At 42.0% G+C, this 13,487-nt stretch overlaps 1 protein-coding gene across 1 annotated transcript in view; it reads right to left on the reverse strand.

The window, feature by feature from the left end:
* Nucleotides 1–4,929: 4,929 nt before the first annotated feature.
* LOC133405012 (gap junction delta-2 protein) overlaps nucleotides 4,930–13,487 on the reverse strand; it is a 38,560-nt gene continuing 30,002 nt past the window's right edge. The window contains exon 3 of the mRNA XM_061681619.1: nucleotides 4,930–12,853. Within this exon, the coding sequence (XP_061537603.1) occupies nucleotides 12,004–12,853 (850 nt within the window). The 3' untranslated portion in view covers nucleotides 4,930–12,003. The remainder of the gene's footprint in view (nucleotides 12,854–13,487) is intronic.

Consider the following 13,487-nt stretch of genomic DNA (forward strand, 5'->3'; position numbering starts at 1 on the left):
GAATTCCATACCGGATCGGTCGTGACCCGGGTTAACAACGTCCGCCACCGGCGACGTCAACCTGCTGTAAGCATTTCAAAAGAAATTTCATCCAGACCACAAGCTTTTCCGGCCTTAAGTGAACTAATAGCATTTTCAACCTCTTCATTCAGGATACATGGAACTGGGTCTGCTTCTAGCTTTCCAGTAATCATTCGGTGAGGGTCACTGTATAGGTTTGTATAAAATTCTTTAACTCGTACGATTTCTTGGTGGCTGTGACATATCGTTCCATCTTCCATTTTCAAACCAAAAATTATATTCTTGTGGCGAATTAATGCATGTTTTACCTTTTTTATTCCATGTCCCACTTCAAGCATTTTCTGAACAAGCCGAACGTAAGTTCTCAATTCTTCTCGTATCTTTTTCCGAATCGTCTTGCACAATGTTCAATTTTGTTGATAATGCGGCCCCTTTTCTTAACTTCCCGTCGCTTTTTCATTAAGTCGAGAGTAGTTTTATATATTCTGGATGTTGTCGTCTTTCTCGTTGATGGCGCGACTTTGTGTGCAGTTTGAACAATCCCGTTTACAATTTTGTCGTTGTGTGTTGACAGATCTGTGTTTTCCAGCGTGAGAAGAGCTTTAAAGCGATTAGCCAAACGTATTTGAAACTCGTCGCTTCTTTCTTGAATTAAGTTTAATTTGGTAAGCTTGCTCTTTAGAAGTTTCTTTCGTTCAAATTGGCAGTTTATTTGCACTTTGCCCCGAACCAATCTGTGGTCACTTCCAATATCAGATTTGTTTAGGGTGGTGCAATCCCTAAATACCCCTTTGTCATTGGACAGGAAGTAGTCTATGATGCTAGTGTTATCTTTGGGGCTTATCCATGTCCACTTACTGTTCCATTTCCGGTTAAAGAACGAATTAATAAATTGATCAAATATAAGCCTTTTTGTTCAGCAAATTCTATTAAGCATTCTCCTCTTTCGTCTCTTGATCCTATTCCGTAGGAATCCTATTCCAGTTGATTTCTCGCCAGAGTTAAGGCCAATCCTGGCATTAAAGTCACCCATGACTATTCAAAATGTGTGCTTCAATTGACTATAAAGACGGGATAAATCCTCGTAAAATGCTTCCACCTCATCATCGGTGTGGCTGATGATTGGCGCATTTATTTGTATCAATTGAAGCGAGTTACGCTTTCTACTAGAGATGGTACATGTGGCGATTCTATCTGAAACACTTTTGACGCTGGTCACGTAATTGGCGATACTTTTATTAAAAATGAAACCAACTCCACCATTGCGTCCACTTTCTGATCCTCTGTAATAAAATAGATGGCCATTATGGAGAGTCAACATACTTTCCGACGTATTTCACCAAGTCCAATTATATCCCATTTGAATATCTATATACAGTATAATACATTTAAGAGTGCTGTAAGACAGCAACACCACTTCATTATATTTCTCCACTTTCCTTTCATATCCATAGTTGCCATCGTCCCTTTCTTATTTTTCTTGTGCCACATGCCTCCACCTCCTCCTCCTTTGCATTTCTTGGCCAGTGGCTTCATCCTTAGTGTTTGCACCCCCCACTCCCACTCCACTGCTAAACATTACTCAAGGCCATCCTTGTCTCCCTCCTCCTCAAGATTTTCTATCACCTCTTGTTACGACTTCACAACTCCCGCAGAGCATCGGACCAACGATCCACCACGTTTTATTTTTACTAAGTCCTTAGTGACTCTCTTCTCCCTCTCACATGCAGTGTCACATATTAGCTCATGTATATGGTAATGTCTTCCTTGCGACCTTATTTTGCCCACGGCCCTGTCACATCATGTTCAGCAGCATTTTGAGAGCCAGTGGATCACTTGAGACACAGAAAAAGGGGCAAACATAACCAAACATGCTTCGAATTTACGATTGTAGTGTAAAGCTGTTGGTACTTAATTTTTACTCACCTCTGGTCATTGCCTCTATATGCCAACAACTTGTGCTCATCATTGGCCTTTGAGGGTAAATAATAATTTTTGAATAGCCTGGTTTGGTCATGGGTAGTTTTGTTTTTGTTTTTGTTTTGCTTTTTACCATATATTTAGCAGACGTGAACTCACGGATACACCTGCACAATCTTATTCTGACAAATATAATCTTTTTCTATTTAGATTGATACAGAAGAATTCATTACACAGTATGATTGATATTTTCTTCATACTGTATCACGGCAGGCAGCACGGTGGTCGACTGGTTAGAGCGTCAGCCTCACAGTTCTGAGGACCTGGGTTCAACCCCCGGCCCCGCCTGTGTGGAGTTTGCATGTTCTACCCGTGCCTGCGTGGGTTTTCACCGCGCAAACCGGTTTCCTCCCACATCCCAAAAACATGCATGGTAGGTTAATTGAAAACTCTAAATTGCCCGTAGGTGTGAATGTGTGTGCGAATGGTTGTTTTTTCATGTGTGCCCTGCGATTGGCTGGCAACCAGTTCAGGGTGTACCCCGTCTCCTGCCCGATGACAGCTGGGATAGGCTCCAGCACGCCCGCGACCCGCGTGAGGAGAAGCGGTTCAGAAAATGGATGGATGTATCACGGCACTCTGAGAGCTGTTTCAGATATTTAACATTTAGAAAAAAGAAGGTTATTAAAGATACACATAATGAAATACATTGTTGATGTCACCTAAAATTTCTGCACACCATTCATCCACGTTTGTCAAGTCTCCCACAAAAAAAACTGAATTCGTCTGATATGGAACTGCATTTTCAGGTTATTCTGAAATGAATGCACATAGTTACACCATGGAAAAATAGCGAAAATGAGATCTGACCCGCACAGTTTATATTTGTCCCTGGAATTCTCTGCTCATTAGCCTGCTTGTGGAGACGCTAGCCTAAATTGGCTATGGCTGACTCTCTCATGGATGAATTAGTTTCACTCCACCATTATTGCTGTAAATAAATAAATATTCCTGCCACAGAAGAGACAATTAACATGTATCTTATTTAGACTATAATGCTTCATCCAATGCGCTGGACATTATACAAACAAGACGGGCGACAATGTCTTGATTAAGACAACTATTGGCAACAACTTACCCTTAACTATGATGATGCGTGACAGATGCGGCCTCCGTTATTAACACGCAGAAGGACTGTTTGGGAGGTAAGTCTCTTAATGTAAAGACAAAATACAGCTCCAGTGAACATTCTTGTTATTTCTCAACTTTTGGTGAACTCAACACCCTGGACAAAGACACTTTTTATCTCTTTGCCTGCACTTTCTCTATGTTGAGGTCTCACATGCTGACCTTTATAGTTTGAGACATAGTGCTCTATTTTCGTACACAGCGCATCTGAAGTGGGGCACAAATGTCAGCATATTCTGATTTTCATCTAAGGGCACTGCTCGCTGTGCCTTTTTGCCAATTTGGCAGACCGGTCTGTGCCAAGCTTGGCACAGCGAGGTGTGTCTTTGGAGATGCGCCTGGCGGAGTGGCACTGTGGTCCCAAAATATACAGAATTTAAGTCACCAGCTCATTCTGTATTTAATAAGGGTACCTGCTTACATTGTCTGTTGTCACAATGGGCAAGCGCAGTGACAATGCTCGACTCATGCACGGATCCCTGCAATTACGCTTCGTCCTCTTCCACTCAGAGATGTCTCTGTCGAGACTGTCATTGCGCCACATTTAAGGGGAATGAGAGGAGCCGCGTTCATTGACTCGGATCCACCAGGCCACCAATCCCCGGCCCCGCCTGTGTGGAGTTTGCATGTTCTCCCCGTCCCTGCGCGGGTTTCTTCGGGCACTCCGGTTTCCTCCCCATCCCAAAAACATGTATGGTAGGTCAATTGAAGACTCTACATTGCCCATAGGTGTGAATGTGAGCGCGTATGGTTGTTTGTCTATGTGTGCCCTGCGATCGGCTGGCAACCAGTTCAGGGTGTACCCCGCCTCCTGCCCGATGATAGCTTGGATCGGCTCCAGCACGCCAGCGACCCATGTGAGGATAAGCGGCTCAGAAAAGAGATTGATGGATGGATGGATAGGTTCAGATCTTTTATCAAGGCTGAGAGTCTTATTGATCCCCATTGCAGTTTTCGGTCATAACCATGGTGCTTGAGGTGGTGGTAACGGGTCGAAGAGAGAGAGGACGATGCTAATGAGGCTATAGATAATGCCGCTAATGACGACAGGATCCCATCAGAAGACATACTGGCAGTCACAGACAGTTGCACTTTGCTTGAGTGGAAGCTGAAGGTGATGGTAAAAGTAAAATGTGTGAGGACTATGAGGACAGTAATGTTGAATATGACTCACGTGTGTGTGTGTGCATGTGTGTGTGTGTGTTTTCAGGAAGTGACGTTGAGCAGCTAGCCATCTGTCAACAGATTAATCCTGCCTGTGCTTAGAGATATTACCGGCTGGCTTATCGCCGTGGCAACGAGCCTTCAATCCCAGTCCAGCACAGCCACCATGTGACCTTGCAGGGAAGAGTGGGTTGGTGTTGGACTCGGCACACACACAAACAAATACACTATAGCACAGTTAATGTCGTACAATGTGTAGAGTACGTATGTAAATGATTCAGGAGGTCACCCGGACTTGTGGCATATAAAGTATGTGAAGTACATGTGATGAATGTTGCAGGGACATCAAACAAACACACATTTCCTCTGGTCTGATCAGTTTCAGAGTGTAGGAGTTTAATCCTTCTGAAAGGTTTTAATGTCACCTATTCAGTTCAGACATATAGGAAATATAGTATGCGCTAAAGCGCAGAACGTTTCATCACTCACTGGGACCAATACAAGAGCTGCATCAACAATTTTGCCTTTAAAATGATATATGATGGATATCCACATTGCTACTTTGGTCACACACACACATACATCCACGCATTAGATTAAATAACACAGAGACACGGTCAGAAATCAACACCAGGCATAATTTAACATTCAAGGTTTAATTCAGTCTTTACATACAGAACATCAGTCAGAAATATACAGTAAACCTTTAAGGTTCTTCAGGTACAGTACACCTTGGAATCTGCAGTCCAGGAGAATTTTACGGAGAGCACAAAGAATGTTTTTTTTGTACGTTTGATTCATGGTCACACTTTTTCTTGAACCTTTTTAAACTCGGTACATGTGTCGCACATAATGGTAACAAAACCTATGCTCACATTTGAAGGGCTTGATTTGTTTGAATCATTTCATCATGTCATATTAAATATTGATGACCTGTGGGATGCCAAAATATTGGCTAATACTGTACTTTTCACACCCCTCGAGAGAAGCCGCTCCCATAGTAGTGCTCGCATGCACAGTAATAGTCCAAGCAAAAATCGACATGGACTTGGAGTATGTGGCCTTGTGGTAAAATGTTTCATTTCTTCACTTGGATTTGTGTATTGTACAAATGAACATCGCCAAGTCATTTCATGAAATTGAAAGGACTGCAGGTCACCATCCAGTTCATGAGCATGAGTCAGTGTGGCACAGAGGTGCTCAATCAAATCCACTGTGCTGGAATCTTTCACTCACTAATTAGATGAAGTAATCACGATTGTTACTTTCATAGATTAGTGAACAGTGAATGCTGAAATGGATCTAATCTGGCCCACAGTTCAGACTCATCAGTATAGTACTTTAAATTACTTTTTTTCACATTATGGTAACAAAATCTTTAATAAGCTATCTTGTTTTACATATGAAAGTGATTCGTCTTAAATGCTGCAAAGTTAAATATATTTGATTAAGTTATGGCTTTTTTTTTTTTTTTTTTTAAAGTTTGTATCAGGTCAGAAGCCCTTCAATGTACAAGTGGGGATCTGCCAATCTAGTTCCTATATTCATCTAAAGCCACCTTTCCACCAATCAGTGCAGTTCAGTTCTGCTTGTCACAGTACAATTTTGAAGTAAATATTGTTACGTAACAACAGTGCGGCACATGCAACCTGTCGGTGTATTCAACATAAAAAAGGAATGTGACACAGCAAAACAATGGAGGACACCCAGCGTTTTGTGTTCATTATTCTTGGGAAGTAGCTGTTTATGACAAAAAGAAGAAAGGTTTGTTTGGGACTAGCCCATCCGTTCCTTACAACTCCAATTATTACTTGAGTCTCTCACAGACGGCAATGTGTCAAGCTACACACTTTAGATACCACACCCAAATCGGAGGGTTAGGGTTAACCCTCCAACCCTCCAGAACTACTTGGTGGAAACACAGCTTTAAGGTTCTTTTAGCAGTGTTTTAAAAAGGAATATGTTAGCTGAGTGCACCTCTGTCCTAATGAAACATGCTGATTTCCTGAGGAAACTGATTGTTTGTCAGTGTACTATAAAATGAGTGTTTGTGGTGTTAGTAATTTGGAACAGTCAAGACAAAGAGCATGATTTTATGGACATCTACTTTGCACTTGTAAATAGGAAAACAAATGATTAGGTCTACATTGATGTCCGAATTTTGGTGAAGTCTAACCTCAGTAGCACCAGTAGACCATGAATCATTCTTCATTATCGTTACTAGACTCCCAAGTATAAGATGGCAAACGGAAAGTACGCTTACTTACTTGATTATTTCTATAAAAGTGATTTCCGTTTTCAAAGATCACAAATACTTTATTTCCTGAGTCTGTTGGACTGAAACAATCATTTTGCAAAATTATTTCACAGAAATTTCACGGTATTCAACACATTAAAAGTTTTAAAATTGTATTTTGATTAGACGTTGTGCTGGGATCTTAACCCTGGAATGGTCTGATCTTCTTTGCATACCCATAGTCCTGTATACCCTGTGTTTTGCTGGACTTATTGGCGTATAAAGCAAAACCTCTTCTACAATATGTTTAAAGGTATTTTCATCTGTATCCTAAGGTAAAAAGGTTGACTGTGTTGAGGTTATCAAAATCTTTTGGGTGTCTGTTGAACTACAATCACTGAGTTGGTATTGTGTCTCTGTACTGTCTGAAAACCTTGGTCATTTATATACACACTTGGCATTGAGACGCAACAGCTTGCTAAAAAACGTATTTCAAAGTTATTGTGGAAGAAAACAGAAACATGCTTAATCTATCCATTACACATGCAGTTAAAAAAACAAATCAAATTTTGCATATCACTTTGGCATGGGAGGCAATATAACATATTTTCTTTTAGGCTCGCTACTCTTGTTGATATTTGTATCTTTTGATCTTTTACATACAAAAACTTTCTTTTTTTTTTTTTTTTGACATCTTACCACACAAAAAGAGCAACAGACAACAAAATGAACCCACAAGTCAAAAAGATAAGCAAATGAGAACAAACAAAGCTGCATAATTTCACATTGACAAATAGAAAAGTGGAGACTGCGGAGAGTAGTGGAATGTTGGAAGAAATTTGCCTGCCTTGGGTCGTGATGGACTGCTGACTGTCGTGTTGCAGTAGTTTGCCTGTGAGGAGTCGTGTGTTCTAAATGAACCCATTTGTCCTGTATGTCCTTCTACAACCACACACTGACGGGATTTTAGACAAACAAGTTTAACATGTGTGTCCACCATCCTCTAAAATAGGTGTAACACACGCACTGACCCTTGTGGTGGAGTTGAGATCAGTTCTGGGTAGCGAGTGCGCATGGTACAGGACATTGGCTTGGCCTTAAGGCTCAAGGTCAGTGATAAGCCTTTTTCTACAAGTGCAAGCGCTAACTGAGGAAGAAGCCAAGACTCCAACTCTATTATTAGGTATTCTGGAGTGTCGTGTCAGTGTATCTGCCCAGCGCATACAGTGGAACACATCAATCCCAAATGAGGAGCATTGAAGATGCTTGGAAGAGTCTAAATCTGGGGATAATCACCAGGAAGAATCAGAGAGATTAGTGAGTAGAGAACAGAGATTTTATGGGGATTTTGTCGGCTTCATCCTTTGTTCTTGTCGCTCCAAGACACAGTGGAGCTTGTGCTTGTTGACATGTGAAAGCCATTTTATGTTATGACGCAGATTTAAACTGTAATAAGAGCTCTTAGCCCGCAGTCTTAAATTTGATGGATGTTGGTTGATGGGTGTTGACTTCATCATTTGTTGGGTTTTTTTGTTTCTGTTTTTTACAAAAATGATTTTTTTGTTCCATTAATATAATGAAAACTATTTTCAGTGGCTGACAGAAGTACAAGAATGGACATTTTACCATTTTTATGTTCCCATTCTAATAGAATAAAGAGGAAACTAAAAGAAATATACTTTCCAATATATACTCACATTGTTAGTTTATTGTTTTGATGTGAAAATAGAAGCAGAAGGCAGGAATAAAGCACTTCAGTTTTCAGAGGTAATGCAATGTAGGTCACCACTACAGTAATGGATCAGTTTGGCTCCAATTCAGCTTGGTCATTTACTGTATCTGCCCTCATGACCCTGTAGGGTTTGAGCTTGACAGACAGCCTTGTATCGGAGCCCTCTTGAAACCGAATGGAAATACAGTGGAACCTAAATAACAGGCTGTTTCCCTCTAAATTCTCACAGAACTTTGGAGTTCAACCTCCCATTATGCATGACACTGCTCTGATCAATCAGTATCAAAGAAGAAAGTATGTACGCGTTTAGTTTTTTTTTTGGCTTTTTAGAAACATCCATCCATGCATTTTCTTCACCACTTCTCCTCACGCGGGTCGCAGGCTTGCTGGAGCCTATCCCAGCTATCTTCGGGCAGGAGGCGGGGTACACCCTGAACCGGTCGCCAGCCAATCGCAGGGCACATAGAAACAAACAACCTTTCACACTCACATTCACACCTACGGACAATTTTGAGTCTTTAATCAACCTACCACGCATGTTTTTGGGATGTGGGAGGAAACCGGAGTGCCCGGAGAAAACCCACCCAGGCACGGGGAGAACACGCAAACTCCACACAGACGGGGACGGGGATTGAACCCTGGTCCTCAGAACTGTGAGGCAGATGTGCTAACCAGTCGTCCACCGTGCCGGCCTTTTTAGAAACACTTCCTAAATTCCTAAATCAAATTCAACGCAATAGGAGAAGAATATATACCAGAATTTACACAATCACACTCCAGCTTTTCCATACACATCATCAGTTGTTACCAAACTCAAGGCAGTGTTTTATGTTTTTTGGGGAGGGCTTGAATTATTTCCATGTCTGTTATTTCCTATGGGAAATATTATCACAAATCCAAACGAATCGGTGATCAACATGAAAGGTTCCACTGTATCAGTTGTGTCTCATTGGAAATAAAATCGATATGCAGCATGGGGAGATTGACAGCACTAACTAACATGTCCTCAAAATATTTGTTATATGGTCTTGCATCTAGTAGTTATTAATCTGTTGTGTGTGTGTCCTTACGTTTAGGAATATTCCAAATCATTACATTAACAGTCATGTCTTTGTGGCCCACACCTAACTACCTGTTAAAGCACCTATCTGTAAAAGCATCAGACAATACCATAGTATGCTGAGTTGTAGTATGCAGTTCTTGAAACTGATGCCTGGCCTCAGCTGCTCTTTGTTGTTGTTTGCAATGTGGGATTTGTTTTGTCATTTGTCTGGTCATAAGTGATATCACCACGGTGATGAGGTTTCTTTGTTACTGCACCAGAATCAGTAAAAAGATATTTGTGGCATTTTTTTGCGCCACCTCTTGAAGCTTATTCCTAACAGATGAAGAGGTCAAATCTATCCAAGCCCATTTTATGTTTTTCCACAAGTGCAATATACTGCGTTATATCAGAATGATATTTTCCATACCTCCAGTATATCTTGTTTCGTAGGCTCAGTGTGTTAACTGAGTATGTGTGTCTGGGAACGTATAATTCTATCCATCCATCCATTTTCTATTCTGCTTGTCCCCATTAGGGTTGTGGGAGAGCTGGAAAATGTCCCAGCTGACTTTGGGTGAGAGGCGTAGTACACCCTGGACTGGTCACCTGCCAATCACAGGGCACATATAGACAATCATTCACAGTCACACCTGTAGGACATTTACAGTTTTCAACTGAACTAGAATGTTTTGGAATGTTGGAGGAAGCCGGAGCAACCAATGGAGAAAACCAATGCAAGCCAATATAAAACTCCGCACAGGAAGCTTGAACAGAATTTTTTACTCCTTCATCCAGGCTCAAATCCAGAACCTGTCGACTGTGCCGCATAAGTCTTAACAACTACTCCACCATGCTGCCCTATATTCTGTAATTCACAACCAAAAATCCTTCAGTCTACCACTCTCCCACTTGTCTTCAGAAATCAAGGTGCAACACTTTCAAATGTTTTTTTTCCCTCATACTTTCATAGCTCTCTTTTACTAGTCTTTTACATTGCATGCATGCTGAAATCCACTCAGGAGATCACGCACAATTAAAAAAATAATAATAATAAATACAAAATAAAAGATCTCAAACTCATTGGGTTACACAGCTTGATCATTCAATAACATTGCATCGTGTAAACATGCCTTTTTCACATGGGTCACAGGCCTTAGTTGCCTGAAGCTGTGCAGCTGATTTTGAAAAAGCAAATCAAGGCTCTCTATGAAAAAAAAAAAAGAACTATTCAGTTTGACTGTTGCATCTTAAATGCAAACGAGCAAAGTTAAACAAAAAAAGCATTGCATCTAACAAAATCAGTTGCACATCAGCATAGAATTTGACAAACAAACAAACTTCGCAAGAGTAACTCTTCCCTCCCTGTGCCGATAATCAGTTTCAGTGAAAAAGATAGACAAAATTAAAAAAAGACAAACAGTTCATACATTTAGAAAAAGAAAAAAAAAAAGAAAATGTCACAAACGCCCCACCCATAAAGATAAATAAATCCATTTGGATATACTCTTGATGGATAAATATCACTCATATACTCTATTCATCTTTTCAACAACAACAAAATCAGTCTCTCAATGATGGCACCATTGCATTCTCAAAATAAAATTATACCAAGTTGTGATATAATGAAATCGAATGATCTTGAAGTCCTCGGCTCTGCTATTGTTCCCTTTTCCCACTCGTCCTTCTGTACGGGCTCTCCCTCGGCCCTCAACACCCTGGAATGCTGTTAGAGGAGCGTTTGGTTTGTGCTTTGGGAGAGACAAACGTTTACACACCACGTCCATGTGTTCATTAGTTCCTCTCCAACATCTACGTAGAAGGAGAGCAGCGAGGGTCATTACTGTCACCCGAAGCCCCCTGGGATCTACATAGCTGCCAACTCTGGTGGAAGAGCGAGCGAGAGATAGGGAAGAGGAGCGAAAAAAATGCGTTCATGGTACTAGCTATGTTTGTGTTAAAATAATATTTTGCCAAGAGACAAAACATAAACACCATCACTCTACTTCTCTTGGCTTTGGCTTGGACGGGGGGTGATGATGATCAGAAGCAGCTCTTTCTCGCTTGGCTTCACTTTGAGCCGCGGGAGGAAGCGACCGAGCCTCGTTCCCTCGCTTGCCCACTTTCACATGTTTTCCCAGAGTGTGCTGTCCCCCTCCTATTCTCGCACACTCACAAACTTGCCTCCTTTCTCCTGCCGTGCCTCTGACAGGTCTTCCGTTCCTTCTTTTTGTGCTGTTGCTGCTCATTCTCCCTGTCCCGTTCCTTTTTTCGGTGAAGCTGACACAGTCCAGAAAAGCACCATGGGATGCGTCAAAGGCCTGCTATCATCTCCCCCAATATCCCAAAATAACAAAAAACAGCCCCATTTAGTTGTTCCCTGTCCAGCCCTGCGAGGATTTGTCTCTCCCAGTTAAAAGACAAGGGGGCTGAGGAGTTTGTAGTAAAAAACGACAGTTAGAATAGCTCTCGAAAATGAGATTAAAATGTGTTCATCATGTCTTTATGCGTCTTTTTGAGTCTTAGATTTCTGTCCTGACGCTCTAAGTGACCAAGACGGGCACTTGGTTGTCATTCCATCATCACAGAGAGTAAATCATTTGGGTTGACCCCTGCGGTAGCTTCATTGCACTAAAATCATAATTACTTCATTCTCGCACTCACACATTCGCTCCACTCATCTTCCTCTACTCTTCATCATCAGACGTAGGCTGACTCACTGGACTGTGTGCGCCCCAGGTTGGGTGGTTGGGACAGATGCGCCATGTCTTTCTTCCTGATCTCACAAATGGATTTCCTGCGGGCCTGGACGCCCCTAATGGCCGCTTTAATCTTGCGCCAACCCAGATGGTTGAGCTCGGCCAGGTTGAGCACCACGCAAATACCGCTCACCGCAAACATGAATACCAGGAATACAGTTTTTTCCGTGGGACGCGAGACATAACACTCCACCTCCTTCAGGCATGGGTAGCGGTCACATTCGAAAATCCCAGGCACGCTAAAGCCATAGAGGAAGTATTGACCCGCCAAAAATCCAATCTCGAGGGCGTTTCGGAACACCACTTGAATGATGTAAAAACGTGAGATCCCTTCTTGTCGACGTACTTTGGAGCTCTTCCCGTGCGTGAGGCCTCGTGGGGCATTGGGGATCTCCTTTACTTCTAAGCAGTCAGGTTCTTCCTTCCCGCCGCCGCCGTCGCCGCCATGCTGAACTAAAATTCCATTAATGTTGCGCAGCTTTCGTGCCCCGTCCCTTCCCCCGTAGTCCCGCTCCATTATGGGATAGAGAAAGGAGTAGCGTCTGTCTCGCTGTTTGGCCGACTGGTGGACGGAGTAAGTAATGAAGCAGAGACTGGGCGTGCACACCAGTATGATCTGGAATACCCAGTAGCGGATGTGCGAAATAGGAAAGGCCTTGTCATAGCATGCCTGGTTGCAGCCCGGCTGCAGGGTGTTGCAGATGAACATGGTCTGCTCGTCCTCATACACTGTCTCGCCTACAATAGCCACGATCAGGATACGAAAGATCACAACCACCGTCAGCAGGATCCTAGAGGAGAAAAAAACAGAAATGAGGAAATCAGTGACTAAAATTCCTTTCTTGCACGATCAATCATCTGGATCTTAGATTACTTGGGAAATGGAAAACCGCTGGAAAATAATTTAAATATTCCACTGCCAGATCATTATTTGCCATGACCAACAACTGGCGTTTGGCGTTATTAGTCTGTTCACGGTGCTGCTACAACCTTCAACACTCCTTGGGCTCATTCACTGAAAGTTTTTTTTCTTCAGCATTTTAGATGTGTCCACACAGAGACTGCACTGTGTGTGCAGTGTGCATTTCTGAAAACAGGTACCAGAGTGTATACATCCCTAAACATCTCTGCTGCATTTTAATATGGGTACCAAATATACTAAGTACTATCTTCTGCTCTTTACCACTGTGGTGAGTAACAAAGGATCAGATGCTCCCAGATCCATTGTGGAGTAACAAGAAGGGCAACCAGGCTGCAGAAGACTGCTAATGGCTTTGTCGTCCAAAATACATAACAAGAAACACTGATCATTTTCTTACTGTGTCTTTTCCATGTTTCTCAGAGCATTGTGATGGTTTTGTTGTGTGAAAATAAACAAAATGATTGCACCAGTTCTCTCGGTCTACATTTGCTAGAGACCTTTCG

Source organism: Phycodurus eques, chromosome 7 (genome assembly GCF_024500275.1).
Source record: "Phycodurus eques isolate BA_2022a chromosome 7, UOR_Pequ_1.1, whole genome shotgun sequence".
NCBI classification, from domain to species: Eukaryota; Metazoa; Chordata; class Actinopteri; order Syngnathiformes; family Syngnathidae; genus Phycodurus; species Phycodurus eques.